The sequence below is a fragment of the Lathamus discolor genome, chromosome 3, assembly GCF_037157495.1.
Source record: "Lathamus discolor isolate bLatDis1 chromosome 3, bLatDis1.hap1, whole genome shotgun sequence".
In the NCBI taxonomy this organism is placed as follows: domain Eukaryota; kingdom Metazoa; phylum Chordata; class Aves; order Psittaciformes; family Psittacidae; genus Lathamus; species Lathamus discolor.
In genome coordinates, this window is record NC_088886.1 from 140,615,796 (window position 1) to 140,637,396 (window position 21,601).

The window sequence follows — 21,601 nt, forward strand, 5'->3', positions numbered from 1 at the left end:
GCAGAGAGCGCAGTGTGCTCAGCAGATGATTAAAGCAAGATCCATGTGATTTTACAGTGACGCTTGGTAGGATTCAAGGTTTGTTTTTACTGTGAGTTGATTGTTAAAAGCAACATTAATTTCTGGTTGTCAGCTTTTACTGGCAGTTAGCATCACTGCTCTCCACACTGTCTCAGGGCCATGGTGGTCCTTTTTGATGCTAGCATCTCCCTGGTGCTCAGCTGGGGTTGCTTGCAGAATCCAGAGCTGGTGGAAGATTATAACCAGTGCTGCAGGAGCAAGAAGCAGCACCAAAAGTGCTGTGTCTATTGATATTTCACAATTAAAAACTGAGTCCTACTGAGCCTCCTTGTAGCTATGCTGAGCCTTTAATATAAAATAGGTTTGCAGATATAAAACAGGCTTGTAGCTTTCGGTGGAAAGACCCTGTGAGGGAGCTGGGTACCGCTCCATCAGGCTGCTCGCGCTATGACTAACTATAACTAACAATGCTTTCTGGTTTGCAGATGTTACATTTCAGCCTGGCTTCGTAAGGGGCTGGTTATCCCAAAATAGGGATGGTCTTACCTGTGGCTTCCTGCCCAGGAGGGGCTTGTTAAAGTTGGACTTGATGATTTTAAAGGTCTTTTCCATCCTAGTTGATTCTATGATTCTATAATTGTGTTGCTGATTTGCTGTGGGGCAAACACCTGATGTTTGCCTTACAGTGTTATGGAAACAGCCAACTCTGCTCCCGCAAAGCATCATTAAACAGTGCACTTGTGAAGAGGGGCTATTTTTTAAGCAATAGCTCAGGCACCTGCCTCCTGTCACCTCCACTCTGCAGCAGAAGCAGGGCAATGCTGTCTGACTTAACCCCAGGAGGCATCTCTACCACATCCCCTGCACTACAAGGTGTGCAGGTACTGTTACCCATGGCCTTTAGCAAAGGAAATGCAAAAGCATCCATATCCAGAGTTATTTGCTTTGCCAAGTGGAAGCGCTTGTTCTCATTCCTCTGTGGGAAACCCAAAGACAGTAACAGTACCTGACACCTGCCCCAGGGGGTGTGAGCCCTCTTAAACTGCCCTGCCACAATCTAGACAAGAGGTTAGAAGAAACACATGTAATCATAGCTCAGCTTTAGATAGCTGAGGTGGGATGCAGTTTGCTCACTAGTCTGCACCGGCATACAGTGCTGCCTGCACACGGATGCCACTGCAGGTCTCAGCATCAGCAATAATGCCCACAAGCATGGTCCATCAAGCTGCTCACCTGGCTCAGCATTTCTCACCCAGCCATGTTCAAAATGCAATCGATTCATAGCTGCCCGGTGCTGTTGGTCTGGAATTGAAACATCTTTTAAATCTGAATAGTTGAGAACTTTGTAAAGGATGTGAGTGCTTCACAAGTGATAAGGCAGCACTGTGCACAGAGTGGGGCTGGTGAAGGTCCTAAGTGGGAACCATTACCTGAAGCAAAGAGTTACTTCTGAGTCTCCTCACTTGAACACAGGTTTATTTATTCCACCTAGCTGTAACCGCTTGCCTGAGACAGCTTAGAGAGAAGCCTTGTCTGCTTGTCAAGTCAATGGAGAAGTCTGTAACTCAAAAGGATGCTTCCACTCATAAGTATGCTACATCATTTCTGGAGTTACCTATCTCTCTCCACTGAGCATAGAGAGCAAACAGAAGGTATTCACTCTGTTTGATAGGATGAACACATGCTTTGATGCATCTTGGCTACTAGTGCAATCACTGCAGCAGGGAATTTTTCAGCAAAATGTTTGACTTCAAGGGAGGTTTTCTATGGGTTTTGTGTTTCTTATCTGAAAAATTCCAGTTCTTCAGAATTCAACCTGCACAGGGTGTTTGGGGCAGATTTCAGCAGGTTATGTCAAAAAATAGGTTTTAATACAGTTTCAGAAATGGTCAGGCTGCCTCGTCGCACAGGTTCTAACTGCAAAACTCCCAACTTCGGTTTTCTTTAAAAAATAATCCAACCTTTCAAGTTTAACAGCCAGTATTTACGAAACATCTCCTAAACCAGCAAACCCTAAATGGTTTTATGGATATCATCTTTCAGCTCAATCGTTTTTCCAAGTTTTCGGTTAGCAAAACTTTTCATGGTCTTATCATGACCTTATCGCCTTGCCCCAGAACCGAACAGCCCTACAAAACATTCCCAAAAGGCAGGAAAAAGAAGATTTCCTGTTTTGACCAACTGAAGTTGCAGTGATTGCCACCGTGTTGAGCTTCCACGGGCACTCAGTCCCCTGAAGGGAGAAGTGGCAATTCCTTCACAGAATCACAGAATCCCAAGGGTTGGAAGGGACCTCAAAAGATCATCTAGTCCAACCCCCCTGCAAGAGCAGGGTAACCTACAGTACATCACACAGGAACTTGTCCAGGCGGGCCTTGAATATCTCCAGTGTAGGAGACTCCACAACCCCCCTGGGCAACCTGTTCCAGTGCTCTGTCACTCTTACAGTAAAGAAGTTCTTCCTGATGTTAACGTGGAACTTCCTATGTTCCAGTTTACACCCATTGCCCCTTGTCCTATCACTGGATATCACTGAAAAAAGCCTAGCTCCATCATCCTGACACCTACCCTTCACATATTTGTAAACATTGATGAGGTCACCCCTCAGTCTCCTCTTCTCCAAGCTAAAGAGACCCAGCTCCCTCAGCCTCTCCTCATAAGGGAGATGTTCCACTCCCTTAATCATCTTTGTGGCTCTGCGCTGGACTCCTTCAAGCAATTCCCTGTCCTTCTTGAACAGAGGGGCCCAGAACTGGACGCAATATTCCAGATGCGGCCTCACCAAGGCTGAGTAGAGGGGGAGGAGAACCTCTCTTGACCTACTAACCACTCCCTTTCTAATGCACCCTAAGATGCCATTTGCCTTCTTGGCCACAAGAGCACATTGCTGGCTCATGGTCATCCTCCTATCCACCAGGACCCCCAGGTCCCTTTCCCCTTCACTACTTTCCAGCAGGTCGACCCCCAACCTGTACTGGTACATGGGGTTGTTCTTCCCCAGATGCAAGACTCTACACTTGCCCTTGTTAAATTTCATCAAGTTTCTCCCCGCCCAACTCTCCAGCCTGTCCAGGTCTCGCTGAATGGCAGCACAGTCCTCTGGTGTGTCAGCCACTCCTCCCAGTTTTGTGTCATCAGCAAACTTGCTGAGGGTGCACTCAGTTCCCTCATCCAGGTCATTGATGAAAATATTAAACAGCACCGGTCCCAGCACCGACCCCTGAGGAACTCCACTAGTCACAGACCTCCAGCTAGATTCTGCGCCATTGACCACAACTCTCTGCCTTCTTCCTTTCAACCAGTTCTCGATCCACCTCACTACTTGATCGTCAAATCATTCCTTGGTTGATTTTACTTTATTGATGACAAGAATATTGGGTCAAATAAAAGAGGACTCCTCCCAGACCATGCCCTGATCAAGCTGTGCTCAGAAACATGCAATCTGATTATCCTCATTTGAGCAAGCTGACTGTCGGGGTTTGTGACCCAGCAGGAAGACAGGTTATTAACAACTCAGGTATTTATAGTGCAGATGTCAGTAATTTGGAGTATTTAATCACAGCATACTTTGATTTGTCCTTGGCAAGCTGGTTGTGCCAAGGGTCAGGGATGCATACGGAGCTGGTCTGGGGCTATCTAATATAATTTGATATTGCCTCATTCTTGCATATGAAATACGCAAGAAATACTGGCTCCATCCTCTAACCAAATCATGCTGAATTAACTCATCTCCATCCAAGGCCAGATCCTCTGTATCTACGGCTCAGCTCCGTGTGGTCTTAAATAAGCTCTGGATGGGGATGGGGATGATCTGTTTTTTGTGACTAAGGGCATATATTTTGCTTGCAAATTGTCTCAGATATGAAAATTCTCACGTATTATAAAAAGGTCTTTTCCAAGCACCCAGAGAAGGTGCACAAGCGAATCCTGTGGCACTGAGATGATAAAAGCATACCCTGAAGGAATGAATAATTGAAGCCCAGCCCTAAATATTAATAAGATACAAGGGGAAGAGGACATTTCCCTCAACTTCGCACTTACCGAGCTGCCTGCTTGCATTTAAGCAGAGATACTCTCACAACCACTCCAAGCTCCTTATCCCCCCCTCTCCCTCCCCTGAGAAGACTGTAGAGCTCCAAACTAATGCTATCTTCATCTGAAATTCCCCAGCACATTTTGTATTCAAATCTCAAGAGGAACATGGTGGTGTTTATCAGAAGATGTGCTCCAAATGGAAACAAAGGATGCTCTCCGAGTCCCCTGTCACCACGGAGGGGAGAGCAGGATGCACAGAGGGATGGGTCATAGTGAGTAGGGGCTTGCTCCAGCTCCGGAGATGCCCAGCCAGGGCTGCTTGACACATGCTGGGGTGATAGGGGGGATATTAAGGGCTCATGGTAGACCCTCTCCTCTTGGTTAATGCTCTGTTTTGGGATATGTTTACAACATGCTGGCCCCAGACTGGCGTACCAACCCTGGGGTTAAATTTATTCTTCTTTCAAAAGTCCAGCTCTCAAGTAATGTGATGGTTAAAGCCTTTCCTGGACATCAGAGCATCCATGCCTTCTGACCACATAACACAAGGCACATTCAGGAGACCCCCCCAATCTCTGCAGCTCATGACAGAGTCGGGTGAGCTCCCGAAGGATGGTGTGATGTGGTGATGGGACAGCCAGAAAACAGGTAGGATAACTCATCGCATCCTTTCCAAACATGTGCCATGAGCCCACACCAGCTGTCCAGTCTGTATGCGCCAAACCAACACATCCCACTGCCAGGATGCAGCCATCCTGCAGCCGCTAACCCCCTGTTCCTCCTGCAGCAACACAGAGAACACATTAAACAGAGAAAACATAAGAAACAGGAGGTGTTTTACAGGGTCAGATGGCATTACCATCCCCTTTCTTTCCAGTGCTGATTTTCATCAGGCAGACATGACTGCCTCTCAGAAGCAAACATGTCCATGGGCATCCACCACATCCCAGATTTAGAACGATTTTTAACAAGCTGCAAGGAGCAAAATAAACAGCACTTGATCTGCAAGCTCCCCATTCTTGACAGCATCCCCAGAGGTGGTGGAAAGCCGAGGAGATAGCTCCTGGCTTTAATTGGTACATTAAAATTCTTCCAAGCCGCTACACAACTGTTAATAGGCAACTTAATTAAGCACTAACCCAGTTCATATTTCTACCCTCCAGAGGCTCTTGTTTCAGTTTTTATTTTGTTTTTACTTATTACATCCAAAGCCATGGGGAGTTTTGTCCTAATCATGTAAACAAGCTGAGGGCAGTGACACCAGGCAACTTATCTAACTCCTGACACCTCTGCCAGATGCCCAGGCCTGCAGTTTCTTCCCTCTAAAGAAGACGGAGGGCTCTGGGAATGAGGTGTGAATTGGAACAAGAATGAATGCCAGTAATCCTTAGCACCGGCAGCCAACTAACCCCCACTGACTGCAAAAAGGAGACAGTGCTGGGCAAAGCAAGGTCTTCTCCAGGTATCAGATACCAACAGGAAGGTGGGTTTTAGACCAAATGAATGAGGAGCCTCATTCAGCCTCTCCTGAGCATCTTCAGAACTGCAGCTGCACTCCATGCTATCCTCAGCCGCACACCACAGCTCAGAGCACCGTATGATAGAGAGGAAGTACCAAATGAAAGAAGATGCCATCCCCTGATCCCCAGGAGACCTCTAATAACCTTTCATAACCCCAGCGCTTCATCACTACTCACTGTGTGCATCCTGAATGCCAGGCTGGGTTGGTGGGTTTGCTGAGGAGGTCCTCAGCAATGATGCTCTCGGAAGTTTTCTTTTTCTTTCTAAGGCTGGGCTGGGGTAAATCAAAACTTGCTCCAATAGCTGTCATGGAAAAGGATGGGTTTAATAGTCACACGAACAATAGTGGGGCTTCCATTAAAGGTGAGTTATGAGCCATTTAAGTCAAAAAACAACTGGATTGCTGCCAGGCACACTTAAGGTAATACCCACACACTGAGGAAGGAGGGGTGACTGCAGAGAAGCCAAGCAGTCACCCAGCCTATGGAGGGAAGGAGCATTTGTTGCTGGCGATGAATACACATGAATACCTCTGCTCAAGGAGAAATCATCTATTTGCCTCAAATGCCTTGTACACCAACAGGCACATTGACAATGCACACATCATGATTCCTGACTGAATGGTAAACCCCATGTGTGTTTTCCTCGCTGAAAAATACGGTCTGTCTCCTGCTGCAATGTTTTTATTCCAAAGGGAACAAAGAATTCCAGAGCCTCTAAACACAGCAGTAGCAAAGCTGAAGACTTCTGGCACAAACATGGACAAACAACTGGGCAGCAGACAATGAGGGAAGTGCTCTGGTGACATGAGTCAGGGTGGCCACATGGACCTTGAGTATAGTTTGCTTTTGCTGAAGTCCTGTCCCACGGGTAGAAACAGAATCAGGTGGTGGTGAGGTACAACTACCCACTGAGCTCCTGGGCTGGATGAAATCATCAAGCATCCCTGTAAGAGAGGCTGTGCAGGGAGCAGAAATGCGCTTTGCAGCATGATCTAAACCTATGAGACATCCACTGGGTTAAAATTACTGCAAAACTCAATGGCTTGAAATAGACCATTGCGAATCTTGTTAATGAAAATGCCCCTTCCTTCCCACAACAGAAAAAAAGCCAATATGGAAAAAATAAATGAAATGACACTTTTCACTTGAACAGTGTAATTTTATGGTGTTTCTCTGTGGGTGGCACTCATACAAAAATAAAACCCAAACCTGACAGGAGCTTGGTCTCCATTCATTCTTCTTGCTCCTCTCTTCCTTAACTTTTTCCTTCCACCAAGAGAGATGAAGGGAAAGACCACCCAAAGTAAGCATGCACTGATGGCATAAATCAAAACCTGTGAGAAGGGAAATTAAAAAAGGCATCAAGGCAAGTTTAATTCCCATTGGAAACCCGAGGCTCAGAGAGGAAAGGATATAAAATGTAGTTGTGTTTTAAAGATGTGAATAGGGAGAGAGGCAGATGCCTTGGAGTGAGGAAGTATGTCAACCAGCCCCGTCCATGAAACACACTGGGTCCCTGTGCTGAGGTGCCAAATCCTAGAAAGGGATGAAGATCCCCAAGCTGTGACATGGCAGATTCCCTGTAACAAAAGCCCTCAGGGGTGATGTGGCATGGAGGGACAACCTGGGGTGTGAAAGCAGCACATATCTGCTGAGGCTCCCTGGGTTGGTGCCTAGAGAAGACAAGTCTGGATTGCCCCACTTCTGGGCCCTTGTGTACAGGAGACTTTGGGAAAGAGCAGTGAATTTCTGGGATCTGAGTGGGAATGGCCCCAGGTGGACATCTGACTGAAAAGAGGAATGCATGTGGGGAAAAGGTCTAATAAGGCCACTCAAACCTAGTAAATTGCTGTGTTCCCTCTCCACATTGAGGTGCCTGAACCAAACACAGTGGCTTTGGGCCAAGAGGACAAAAGCTTCCCTGGCTGCTGTGTCTCACCATTTGGTAGGAATCCTCCTCTTCCACCTTCCTGTGGGAAGCACTTGCCCTTGAGTTTGAGAAGAGACCTACCAGGGCTGGGTCTTTGCCAGGACATCTGGGACGCCGCTCTTGGGAACATCAGTGGTCAGCAGTATCTGCTTCAGCTTCCACCACTAACCTGGAGAGCAGGTTCCAGCCTCAGAGGTCTCCCACCATTCGCCATTTGTCAGAGCACAACCTGGTCAGACCCCTCACTCGCCCCTTGTCCCCATGGCACAGTCAGTACCTAGAGGCAACAGAAGCTGGCAGATATGTTTTCCTCAATCTGCTCTAGTCCACAGCACAAGCTCATGAGACACTGTGGCCTGGCTGATGTGTGAGCTGGGTTTCCACAGGCACAGCTGAGATGAAAGCAAATACATCCAGGGGGTGAGGGCAAACCACTTGGATATGTAAATATATGCTCGTACCTGCAGGGGCTGTGGTGTGAAAATGACCTTTCCAAACACTTACTGCACTTTTGGTTTATCACTTTCTTGGATAACATAGCTAGGAACCTAGGCAACTTTGTTTATCTTCCCAGGCCTTTTCTGTTTGGCTGCATGATACTGCTTCCAATTTCCAGAACTCCTGAGGGAAATGCAGATCTCTATAAATCCCTATAGAGATTTCTATTAATCTCTCAAGAGATTAGTATTTCCACCTCAGAATTTCTTGGGAGGGAAAGGGGAAGAAAATTCTGTATATAAATATTTTCATATGCACTGAACATCTCTTTAAAATACCAGGAATTTGAGTTGCCATCACCTGATTGCTCTTTCTAGACACGATATTGAACTTAGGTTTGATCAAAACACCTTCAGTATGTCAAGAATTACTTCTTTTAGTAAACATACTCTTACCCCATCATGTAACATCATGGATGACACTTTGATGCATCTGCACAGAGTGATTTTCAGACCACAAAGCAGAGAATTTCTCTGGTGAGGGAGAAGCTCTCCTGCCTGTTTTTAACTTGCAGCAGCTCGCTTCACCACTAGATGTCTTTGAGCGCTGCCTGGGATGCAGAGCACAGTTTCTGGTGCTCAAGGCCAGGCTGCTTTCAGCCCAAAGTTACAGAGCCCTTCTTTTGTCCATTGTATGCACTGAGCCTTTTTTAACGTAATAATTGCTTTGTGTCCAGGAAGAGCTGCAATTCCATGATACTGCCCGCACACCCTGCACTGCAAAGGGTTATACAAGTATAACAATAGACAGAACTGGCCTGGGTGCCCTGCACACATAAACCTCTGCTGAGTGTCACCATGTCCCTTCACGATCTGTCACAAAGCACAAGAACAACTGATTACTCTGGTCCACAATATCTGTCCAGTGCCTGGCACTGGGCAGCCCTGCACATGTTTTGTCACTGTCTGAGCTGGATGCACACATAAAGGTGGAATTATCTGGTTCTTGCCCTTCTTCAAGCTGTCACATCCAACATATCAGATGGCAAGAAAAGGCAGATGGAGCAAAGAGTGGGTTGCAATCTTTTATTCAGTAATCAGTCCTGCTGTGTGGTAGCATCTTAGCAACTGGAACCCAAAAATGCAAAAATACTGAGTTTTCAGCAGTGAAAAAACAGGCAGTATAAAATATTCCAGTATTGCCTCTTAGAACCATTATTTCAGTAAGAGCCCTGTTTCAAAGGCAACATGCTTATTTAGTTTGCTTGATTTCTATTCTCAATCCCTCCCCCCAAAATTGTTCAGACAGTAACCTCGTGACCCCCATCCCACCTGCACACATCATGGGGAGCCAAACACTACATGAATCTCCTCCTGATTCCCAAAGGTTTACTGAAGAACGTTCTCCCAGTGGTGTCAACGGTCAAGAAGACACAGATCATTGTGATACGGAGTGGTCCTGATGTTCTACACACTTCAGACAACCGTGGTGCTACTGAGCTCCGAGGAGAGGCTCCGTCTCCCGGAAGAGCCACTGGAGAGCTTCGTGCCGGCCTTGCCTCTCCAGTTCTGCTCCAACTACTTCTCTGCACTTCCGATGGTAGTCGTCCACCCAGTTACGCTAGAGAAAGGGAGGGGTATGACATTCAGCATAACCACAGAGGAGTCGGTGCCCTTACAAGCTGTGTTCAGCCAGACATTTGCAGGCCCTTGTGTTCTTTGGGACTTAGCTGTTAGGCTGGGATGGGATCCTGTCCCAAAGAAGACAGAGCTCTAATGTATGGAAACGGCTTGTAAATTTGATACGTGTAGGAACTGAAGCAATTGGTCCCAGGTCTTCAGAAGAGCCAAGGTTCAGTTCAGCTGACAAGTATTTAAAGTCTCTGCAAATCACTGCCTCCAGCAAGCCAGAAGAGCTACGTTGGCACGGTCTAGTAAATAGCTTTACAAACTACCAACTGAACAATGCAGCCCTGAGACACAAATTGCCCTATTGATCAGAACACGTAACCTTACAGCAGATCTTGATACTCTTCACAGTCCTCTTCAGAAAAAGGAAATGAAAACAGGATTGTCATTCAGAAAAGGAAGATGGGTTGAGGCAAAATAAAGAGTATGGTAGAAAAACAAGGTGACATACTAGTGAAGGTAGTGGGAAACCTAAACAGTAAGTTTAGAGTATGAAGCTATTCAGGACATAAACGCTGACGAGACATATCACTGATGCCTGCTCAGAGTCCATAGGTACTACACAATGTGTGGCTGAATGGGACTGACCATAAGCAAATGCAAACAACAACACAAGACATACTGTAAGTCTCTGGGGAGAAAGCATGATAGTCTCACAGAAGTAAATTAAGGCAGAAGTAGGAAAAGAGGAGAGATGATAGCAGCAAACAGACCAAGAGAACTACCAAAAAAATCATTGGAGGGGCCCTTGCTGCCTGTGATGACATAGAATAATTTAAATGGGAAAGACCTCTGGAGAGCTCATCCAAGTCCAGCCTCCCACCCAGAGCTGGATCAAGTTTAAAGTCAAGTCAGATTGCTCAGGATCACTCGCTCGATCAATCAAATTGAACAGAGGCCAGTGGTTTTTATAAAGAGAACAGAAGAAGGTGGTACTAGTGCAAAGAAGGCAATACTAACCTATTGTTTCACTTACCTCTTTTTGTGTCAGCAAATTAACATCAATCATTTTCATCTGGATTGGAACCAGGGTTAAGGGTTCAAAAGTCAGGCTCCCTCTGTTTTTGAAATTATACTGCAGCAGAAAGACAAATGGGGTTGTAAATCTTTAGGAACAGCTCTAGCCAAATCATGCTTACCCTGTGGTTCATGTCATCACTACAGAAAAACCCATGTAACATTCAGATGAGAGGGCAGCAACTTACAATAACATTTTTCTTACAGCTCAAGCAAAGAATCTCAACATAAACCTCAGTTATTTCCTTTCAATAGTCACTTCTCAAAGGTCATGTCCCATGTCACAACTGTACAGGACTCAGCTTGATGACTGTACGGTCATTTTCAGTTTGACATTTCTAAAAGCATAACCCAGTCAGACTGCCAGTTATAACGTCAAAATCTGTCTGTAGTTTTGTCTCTACTGCCACAGCGGACTCTATCAGAGAAGAAAATCCTGACTTCAGAAGATCAGCTAACTCTACAGCAATAACTCCAAGGGGCTGAACAAAGATGTTTTGACATCCACACAGAAAACATTTTGAAACTACTATCACGTACTTGGTTTATATACACGTGTTTGAAATACACATTTCAACCTATGGAAACTGCAGAAGCAGAACTGTCATCTGTGTCTCTATTAGCAAGGAAGACTTGGAATCAGTCTTCACCATAGTGAGGTTTTGGAGACCTTGTGTAGGATTCAATTGCCTGCAGCATGGTCCCACCTCAAGTTCCAGTACTTTAAAGGTTTACAACCAGTGAGTCATGGAGAAAGGTGCATCTTGAGCACATTATTCACCTTGGTTTCAGCAGGGATCACAAGGACGACATTTTCTATTCGGATCCCGAAGGACCCATCTTCATAATACCCAGGCTCTGCAGAAACAGACAGTAATTAACTAAGCCACACAGCTGCACTGTGCAAATACTTATTCCCTATGGCCAAACTTCCACTGCATGGGTTTAGTCCGCTGAAGTCACTAAGCAATCTTGACATCAAGCATCCACAGAGGCAAACAAATTTCTTACTCTACTTAATCTGCACATAAGCCCTGAGCAAGGTTAAAGCAAAAGTTCTCAAAGAGAGGAGAAACAAGACAGACAGCCCTCAAGCTCAGAAAGTCTCCTTGCAAGTCAAGAGAGAGCACAGAGTACATGTGTTCCAAATATCAGATACTAATGGTGCCCTTACAAGTTGTGTTCAGCCAAAGACAATACTAATTACAAAAGGCAAGTGGGTAACACCTTCCCCCAAAACACTTATTTTAGAGAGCGCTCCCAACTTCCTGACAGGACTTTGCAGCCCTGAAGGAATGTGCTGTCTCTCAGCAAACCTTAACAGGCTGCTCATTTACTATTGGAAGAATAAGGCATGTAAAGATTCAATAGCTGCCTCAAATAGCTCATAGTAAAGACAGGATTAGCTCCCGAAAGCCTGGTGTCCAGCTTGTACTGCAGCCAGCTCTTCCACTGCAGAATAGGAGGCAGCATGCCAGAGCCTGGCTGGTCAGCGCACAGCTCTGCTGAGGCTTGCACTGTGGAGAGCAGGCAGCAGGCTTGCAGCACCCGACTGCAAAGATGCTTTATGGAAGGTGAAAGAGCTAAAATAAGGATCTTTACCTAGAAAGTTTAAATGACAATTAAAATAACACCCTGAGGAGGCAGGACCAGAGCTTATGATCCCACCTTTCTTTTACACTGCTGTCAGATTTATTCCTTCTGCGTCTTAAAGAGCTTGGTCCTTCCCCAGTAACCAGAGAGAATCACCAGTGATAAATACCATCAGAGACGATCATTCCAGCCTCCAAGGGCTCATCTGCAAAGGTTTTGTAGCTAATGCCACAAGGACCCTCATGCACATTTAGGAAAGCGCCAACTCCATGTCCTGTTCCATGCAGGTAATCCAAACCACAGTCCCACAAGGCAGAGCGGGCAAAGGAATCTAGAAGGTGACCTGAAGGTCAAAGGAAAGAGATGGACATGAAGAGAGAATGTGATCAAGTCAGGCTCCCACAGAGACGCTCTGAAGGATCAAACCTGGAAAACATGCAAAAAAACCCCAATCAATCAACCAAAAACCCCACCATCAACCAAAGAAAGCAACTAACTGGATTGTTAAAAGTTACAAGGCAGATTGGGCAAGTCTCATGTTCAAAACTTTTCTAAAGAGCCCCTGCCTGTCTGATTGCACAGCTCTTCAGAAGATGGTCTGTAACAGAAACATTGCACTCCTGCTTGCTCCAGTGGCATTTTCAGAAAACAATCTAGTGGTTAAATGTTCCACTGAGAATTCAGCACCTTTCTTACAGGTAGCTGCACCAAATGAACTCAAAATAGATGACTTGCCAATTATATCTGGTGAACTAATAAGCCAGACTTCTTGCTTGGATGGCCAGTCATTCTAGATTGTTTCAACCAGAATGCAGAGATTTCTGTTGCCTGCCTGTGAACATCAACCCCGTATGTTCAAGCTCAGACACCCTCCAGTTTTAGTTGGGGTTTCTTGCACCACTATGCAGCTGCTTTTTCCTCACCTACCCAAGAATGCAAACTGAAGAAAACTCTAAGAAGAAAAGTCTTTGTGCAAGGGGTCTCATCAAGGGGAAAATAGCTCTGCAACAAATTCACCAGGGGTGAATGTATGTCACAGCTTCTCCTGCACAAAATCAAAACAGCTCCTTCCTGTGTCATTTTTCCATGCTTCTCACTGACAAAAGAGATTCCACATTAACTGGAACAGAATTAGCCTGTCCTTTTGGAGCTGGAAAGTGACCTCTCACTTTGATACGGCCATGAGGAAAGCATAAAGACAACTTCCAAGGACAGAAAGGCCACAGATGTATTAGAGTGCCACTGAGTAATGAAAGTCACTATCACCCTAAATGCATTTCAAATGCCCTTCAGACTTTTTCCCTCAAAATTTTCAGCACTGGTTGATGCTGAGAGAAGTGGCATCAGTAATCCAGATCCAAAATATTATGATGGAAACAGACACAGAGACACAGACACATCAACATCTTCCTAACACATCTGGACCTGTCAACCATAACGTTGCTCTCAGACCACCAGTCTCCAGAGGTCACTGCTGTGGTCAAAACACTCCAACTCACCAACCCACCTTTGGTTCCATTTGGGAAGATGGCTGCACTCACAGCTATATGTCCCTTCAGGACATAGGTGAAGCATTCCTGTCAAAGAAATGTGTGCCATAAGTAAAGAGGGAGAGCCAAAACTTCCCCAGGAATGGAAAGAAAGACTGCATCTTGGGAAAACTGCAAAGGACCTGGGAAGGCTTGCTCATGCTTCTCAGTGGCTGGCAACACCAAAGCAAACCATGAGCAGAACGACTTTAAATTACTCTGAAGGTATTTCTTTGCTAATTACGGAGAGTGTCACTAACTCAGAGTGCAGGTTTAGCAGCAGGATTCACCTGACCTACTTGACTGATTTTCTCCATGGCTGTAGTTTTACTTCCTGAGAATGCCCTACAGCACATTTTCATCACCTGGTGAACTATAATGATGAAATTAGTTTTAATTAAAGAAGCAATTTAAAATAAACAAAACTACATTGCTGAATTTCCAATACAGACCTCCTCAAGTAAGTCTGAGACTGTTTTTTTATATGGTACACTAGACACAGACCATTACTGCAGCCTTGCATTAGACACTGAGCTCTGCACTAAATTAAACCCCCATGTTGGACAAGCCAGTAACATCTATCTTCAGCCTGCTGATTTGATTATTTAGAGAAGACATGTCACTTTGCAGATGAGAGGTGTGCATTTTAAGATAGAAAGGTGTCATTCACTAAATCACTTAGTTTATGTTTTGGAAGTATGAAGTCTGACAGCCTTCTTTTCAGTCTTTATCAAGATGCTGTCACATATTATTAAATAAATGATACTTGATAGAGTATTTTGACTATATAGCAATAGGACACATTACTCATTTGTTTAAGTATCTCTAATAATAAGTGTCAGATCACAAGCCACACTGAGATGCCAAATTACCTTTTCATAGGCTGATGGTGTGCCAAAATGCATTGTCCTGGTCACATCTGTTGTACCATCTCTTCAAAGACAAAGATGCAGGAAGCAAAGGGATGGGGGAGAAAGATCAAAGTGAGAATGCACAAAAAAAACCAGTCGCACTGCAGCAAAGCAACCAAGCTCATAATTGGGTAAAGTCATCTGCTGATGATGTAACAGCTCTTAATCTCCAAAATTCCTGAACATACACGTCCCAGATGTAGCAATAAGGATTTACAATTCAAAATGTTATCTTTCATCTATAAGCATCCCAAAGCTCTTCGCAAATTAGAATCTAAACTCCTCATAAAAATGATGCTAATTTGAGGTTTAGCAACTGGTACCCATCCATAGAGAACAGAACAGAAAAGGCCAAATTTGTATGGAAGATGATTCATCAGCAGTTTAAAAAGATATACTTATGCACAAACGACAGCTACCAGCTCAGGGAAGAGAAATGTAAGGGGGGGTACAGCATTCCTTCCATCCTCAGGGAGTCTTGTTCTAAGATTTCTACAAGTTATCCAGCATTTGGATAGGGGTTAGTCTGAGATGTCTGAAACTGTCTCTAAGTTCCTTCTAACAAATATCAGTTTGAGCCTGCTGTCAAATACACAGAGGCTCTTAAATAATGAGTTCCCTTTGAAACACTCCTGTGCCTACGCTTTTCCCCTACACACAACAGGCCATGGTCATAAAGAGCTCACGATTTAACTTCTTAGCAGGGCCAAGCAGAGCATCCCTGTCACAATGCTGTGGTAAGTGCCATTGATGTCCAGCTTATATTGTATTCAAAGGGTTGCTTTTCACAGCGGCACTAAGGAAATCATTAATTAGGCCATCACAGGAAGGAAAAAAGATCTCCTTGTAAAAATCTTATCAAAGGATGTCTGTATGGTTCTTCTGCAAAGTTCTTCCTGACTGACATAACAAAAAAGCATAGCTCTAAAGACAAAGCTCATCTCAAAGAAGCGGCCAGGCCTGTCCTGCATCTTAGTGAACAAGCCATTTCTCATCTATCTACACTGGTTAAAAACACCACTTCTTTCATTTTCCATGGAGTCAAGAGTTCCACAGTAAATAGCCGCAGAGATTGAGGCCACTGAACGTCACTATCAAAACAATACTGAGTGAGTCAACAGACATATGACGCCCTCCCAAAAAGACACCCGAGACCCAAGTATCCACTTGAAACCCTGTCTCCGATTCTCTCTCTGGAAAGGCACAGAACACCACACACCAGTGCTGTCCTGCCTTGCTCTGACCTCAGCATCAGTCAAATCTGCCCACAGGGCAAACCTGGCAGGGGAGGTGCCTCACTCAGCTGTGCAGGCTGCTGTGCAGGCAGCCCAAGCCTAAACAGGGCAGTCAGGCCTGTGCTAGAGCACAGATACCATTACCCTGGTAATGGGACTTAGGTGAGAACTGTACTTTTATACCCAGGCAAGGCTTGTCAGCAGCCCCAGTCTGCTGCCCTGAGCCCAGCTTAGAGCCTCCTGTCATACATCAGCCACCCACTGACTGATGCACTTGGCTTTATAAAGGTGACACAATGAACACTGTGAAATGGCACTGTGCTCAAAACTACATGTTACCATGCCTGCCACAGCAATGGGGAGCTGACCCCATAGGTGGTCACAGGGAGCAGAAAATATAGCACCACTCATCCCACTCACTTGTATTGTGCTCCCGAGTCCAGGAGGTAGATCTCATTCACAGACAGCGTTCTGTTGGTCTCAGGAACTGGCCTGTTCAGTTAAACACAAAGCTTTTTGTTCCACAGTTTTAAGGCCTCCAGCCCATGTCTGCAGTCCAGAAACCATATTAAGTGCAAGCTTGGATGTGTCGGCTCTGATTTCTTGTGGCAGTGATAGAAAACACACATGCTAAGCCAGGGATCATACTGAGGAGTGTATTTGTCTACAGTAAAATAGCACTACTGTACAGTATAGCTTTGTTGCTTCCAGCAAAACCCTCAACATCTGTTCCTGGACATATTTCAGAACATTCTGCAGTTCATACTCCTCCTTTTCAGACTTCTACCCCCAAAATAGCCCTTTTCTATGGCCCCTGAGCAAATCAGCATGATAATACATGCATGCTGCCAGCAGGGAGAGATTTTAATTTAGTAAGTGTGGAAGCTCTGGTGGAATAAAGTGAGATGGCAATCAACATCTCCCTAGAGTACTCTGTTGTGACACCACAACGAAGCCTGACAGCTCCTTCCAACTATGTTTGCTGAAGGATGAAAGGAGAAGCTGTGTTTCTCTTACTTGTAGTGAATGATGGCTCCATTTGGACCTGTGCTTGATATGGTAGCAAAACTCAATTCAACAAAGTCTTTCTGTTGGCTGAAAGAAAAGATTGTGATCACTACAGTACAAGTGAAAGGAGCACACAGGCACCTAAGGTACCTGGAGTGCCCCATCATCAATTTCACATCGCCTCAACCTTCCCCTTAGCCTTGAAAGCCATTTGGGCAAGCATACTTGGGTAGGAGAGTTGTACAGATTGAAGCCCTATCCTCCCAACCATGTGGAAACCTGCTTTCCATCTCTTTCTTACCAGCAGAACTCACCACCCAACCCACCTATGGAAGACATGTTCTGAACTATTTCTTCTTTGTCAATTATTTACTCAAAGGCATTTTTAGAAGTCTTGTTGATGTACGTATGCATGCGAGTATCTCTCAATACAAATGGTGCTCACTCTCCATCAGAAGAGAAGGAACTTTAACTCTCATATCAGCTCCTCTGTGGTAACAAAGCAACTGTCTTATATTTAAGTGTCCTAACCTGTGACATTCCTCATTGCTATCTCAAAAGAAAACCGGATAGGATCCAGTGGGCTGGGACTTCTATCTCCCTAGAGACCCAATTCTTTCCCAACTCTTTCAAGCATTCAAAGAAATCCTGTAGTAATGGTTTGTCCTCAAGTAAAATTTATCTGCAAGTGAGCTGGATTTCTAAGGAATGAAATAAAAACAAAGGATAAAAACGCCACCCAGAAACCATCCTCACAGGGGATTTACTTTTTACCTGCGGAACTCCTCTGCTTTGTCTGCAGCAATTATTTCTGTTACTGTTCCCTTTGGAACCTAGTGGACAAAGATGTAGGTTGAATTAGCACACCAAGAAAATGCTAAATGCTTAAGCACTGACCCTTGTCTGTGCATTATGAAACTGAGTCTTGAAGTGACCTCTTTTAAGGCTTTTTGTCCTCATTCCTCAGTACTGACAAGCACCGACCTAGCAATATTGTGCAGGGCATGTGAGTAGAGGAAGCAGAGAAAGACAAAGCAGTATTGCTGAACCCTGACTAGGAAGCAGTTAATGCAGTGTTAATTTCACTGAGATACGTGCAGAGGTAACATCTCACAAGACAACATCTCTTCACAGACAGGTTACACTAAGTTTAAACAGTTCTCTCCAACAAACCACGGTATTAGCAGAATTTTTATGCTTTTAAATAAGAAATGGAAGCAGTTGCAGGAAAAACAAAGGACGTTAAATTTTACTTTAGGCATCTGATAAATTAAAACCTGTGACAACCTCCCCAGGACTGGACAACAAGCAAAGTGAAGCAAGAGCTAGGCTTCATAGCCCCTGAGGCAGACTTCTTGAGGTACTCAGACATGTAAAAAGGTACCTTTGGGAAGCCGTCAAGCCATCTCCACAGGTAAAGTCAATGGGCTCAGACATGCAGTAGCACAGAAGGAGCACAGCTTAGTAAGTTGCTGCGTAACACTGGGCACTCTGCACCTTCGCTGTGTACTTCCAGAGAAAACATAACTAATTTTGTCTTTATCCCATTTTCACTGCACATGGGCATGACTGCACCTCTTCATTCATAAACTCCAAATTTGTCCATACTGACAGACAACACCAATCACCATGAGAATAGTTCTGAACTATTGCACCGAACTGGGTATTTCTTCATGATTTATACTACCAAGCCAGCATAAGACAGTATTAACACTATATTAAGCCTATTCAGGTCATTTCTCACCTGCTCTGGCTTTGGTCTATGTAAAATGAATGGGGGCCTTGGATGAAAGCATGATTGAAATCCCCACCAATAAAAATCAGACAAAAGCCCAACTGTTTTTTCATTTTTAGCAAAGGCACTATAAAGACTACAAAATTTTATGCTCATGAAGAATTTTACACAGTAATAAAATCTCCAAGTTGAAAAAAATGAATACACTACCTCTTTCTCCAGCCAGTTAAAGAGCTCACACAGGGCAACAGCATCTTTAATCTGTGTTAAAACAGGCAGAAGAAAAGGGAATTGAGAAGAAAAAAGATGTATCAAGCCTCAGTATAAACAGGTTTTAAGGCAAAATAATTTAACCTGCAAGTTTCAGAAACACTAAGAGATGATCTAAGAAGTATTTCTGAGTTCTGCCTCCTGTAATTAATAAAGGCACTGGAAATGTATCTAGACAATTAAATAAACATTAATAAAAGTTTACTGCTGGAAAGTATCATATTGTGAAGAATTACCAAGTGCGCAGCAAACCATACACATGACTTTCAAGTCCCCTGCGCTTCAACACGCAAGATCTTGCATTTCAGCTTGTGGCAGGTAACCACGCGATACATCTGGTGATGTGACAGCGGAACATACCCTTTGGGCACATGGCACCACAGTCTGTCACACAGCTTCTGACTTCTCTCTTGCCTGATAATCCCCATTTTTTCTTCCTTTTTTCTACATGCTTACAGCATGCAGAGGCAAGGAGACAAGTATACAAGAGCAAGGCACAATTTTGTCCTCAGGTGGCCGGAGACAAAGTGTCTATTCAGTACAAGTATTTTTACTTCCCATTACCTAACAGGCAAAGAAAAGCATTGAAATAGAAAGTAGCAGTTCCCAAGAAGCTTGCAGAAAATATGGAACAAGTCCAGAATTGCCAGCCCTGCTTTAACTGCCACATTTCTCCTCCTGTGAAAATTGCTGCTTGAAACTTAACAGGAAAAACACAAGAGAAAATTTCAGCCCCACCATGAACCTGTTTCACAGGCAGCTTTTTTTGTTTGAAAATATGAAGCTTTCTGGGAAATCAGTCTCATTTCCATTGTGTCATGATGATGACACAAAATCAAGAGTACTTTGAGGACACTTGACTGCTCCTGAGCATCTTGAACTGTGTTTTGCACCATGTGTCGAAGAATTTCTCTGTGTTCTCTAGGCTGTGTTTATACAAGTCATAACAATTTGAAGACTCCACTGAGAAAGACAACAGAACTAGCACAGGGGAAAGAACAGCCTTTTAAGGGCTCATACTCTAAACAACACTTCTCAAGTCTGCAGGGTCTTCCAACAGAGCAAGGCTGGTTCCTCACACTATCACAAATGTTGTTCTTCACTCCAAGGGAATGCTAAACAAGCAAAAAACACTGCTTCAGCAGCAGTAGATATGTGACAGAAAACCACTTTTACCCTGCCATCCAAATTCTTATTTACTTTTTAGCTGAAACACTAAAACTGGATGAAAAATGTAATTTCTCTCCCTAAATGTAAAACAAACCTCTTGCCATGTGCAAGGAGACTCTCAAAGTTTCACTTACATGTGCTCTTCTCATGCCTTCTGTTTCCGATGCATTCTTCACAGCTTTTGCAATGCAGATGGGAGTATATGGGGTGAGGTATCGGTAAGCCTGCAGTAGAAGGACAGGGATTACTTGTGGATTAGCCAGACAATATAATCCGAAAGGTTTAATAACTCAGCCTGGCCACAATTAGTACTTTGGCAGTCCCTCTCAACCTTCAGAGCTGGGAAATACTGGTTGCCAGTAGGCAGCTAAGTGCACTGGTGAATAAAGAGGAGAAACAGTCCCTGACTGAAGGAAGAACAGCCACAAGGAAATGCAAGGAGCTTGTCATGAAGCAGGGTGAAGATTTGGATATCCTAATTAGAATATATATCAATGCCTGAGCCATGGGTTTCCTACTGCTGATGTACACTAAAGTCCCAGAGACAGACAATGAGAAACACCAATCCCAGGGCTAAGGTGAAATTTACACTGTGCAAACAGACCAAAAGTCACCTTGACTTGTTACCTGACTGTCACCCAAGTAGCAGGAAGCAAAAGGTATCCAGCCCAAGTTACAAGCACTGGAGTTGAACCTGGTGGGCTCCTCAAGGGTCTGGCTCCTCCAGCACCTAGCATCACCACTTCTAATGATCAGCAGCTCTAACAAATACCTCAAGGCCCTAAAAACCATGAAGGGCCTTTGCAAAGCTGAATGTTATATGCTGTCTACTTCTGAAAGAAGCTTACATCAGCAGTTTTGAGACAAAACTTTCCTGTACCTGGATGGGATGGTCCTACATTAAGAACTAGTAATTGATCCCTTACCATGTCCCCAGACATCAGCTGTCCTTAGATTAGCAGGAATGCTTGGCTGGTTCTGAGCATGTCTTCAGAAATTCACCAACTGAGGTGACTTGCCCAAGCCTTGTCACACTTGGCATCAAAAGAAGGATCAAAGACGAAGTCTTTTGCCTCAGAGTTCTCCGCTCTACTCATTATATATGAGGATATGGGATGAGCACCTACACAAGCACAGGCTTGATAGACCTTCAGCAAAGACCAATTTCACACAAATCCTACAGGTCTAAAAATAGCAAGACAATTACACTAAGTTATGCTGGAATTAAAGTACTGAAGAAGCCACAAGTCAGGAAAGTTCTTTTATCAGATTCAGAACACTTCTCAACTGTCAGATTCTTAGACTGGTTTGCCTTTTACAGATACCAGTAGGTTCTATTGATCTTCTGTGAAAAGCATATTTACATGCAGCTGTAGGCAAATCTATAAAGGGTTTGCAGATCTGTGTTTAACAATGGACTGGATTTTTGCCAGTGTCAGTATTTGGCTTTGATGGAGACAGACAGTAGATGGACTTCCAGCACTAGGGCTCTTCGAAG

General features: G+C 44.4%; 1 protein-coding gene across 5 annotated transcripts in view; it reads right to left on the reverse strand.

Moving 5' to 3' along the window:
* Positions 1-9,018: 9,018 nt before the first annotated feature.
* Positions 9,019-21,601, reverse strand: part of XPNPEP1 (X-prolyl aminopeptidase 1) — a 34,052-nt gene continuing 21,469 nt past the window's right edge. For 4 of the 5 annotated variants that reach the window (XM_065672206.1, XM_065672204.1, XM_065672205.1 and 1 more), the window contains 12 exons: positions 20,238-20,327; positions 18,874-18,924; positions 17,703-17,761; positions 16,938-17,015; positions 16,341-16,412; positions 15,087-15,177; positions 14,647-14,706; positions 13,753-13,822; positions 12,415-12,588; positions 11,434-11,510; positions 10,612-10,710; positions 9,019-9,567 (listed from right to left, as the gene is read on the reverse strand). In XM_065672206.1, coding sequence (XP_065528278.1) covers positions 9,439-9,567; positions 10,612-10,710; positions 11,434-11,510; positions 12,415-12,588; positions 13,753-13,822; positions 14,647-14,706; positions 15,087-15,177; positions 16,341-16,412; positions 16,938-17,015; positions 17,703-17,761; positions 18,874-18,924; positions 20,238-20,327 — 1,050 coding nt within the window. In that variant the 3' untranslated portion in view covers positions 9,019-9,438. Of the gene's footprint in view, positions 9,568-10,611; positions 10,711-11,433; positions 11,511-12,414; positions 12,589-13,752; positions 13,823-14,646; positions 14,708-15,086; positions 15,178-16,340; positions 16,413-16,937; positions 17,016-17,702; positions 17,762-18,873; positions 18,925-20,237; positions 20,328-21,601 lie in introns of all 5 variants that reach the window. The other variant, XM_065672208.1, reaches the window with a different exon arrangement.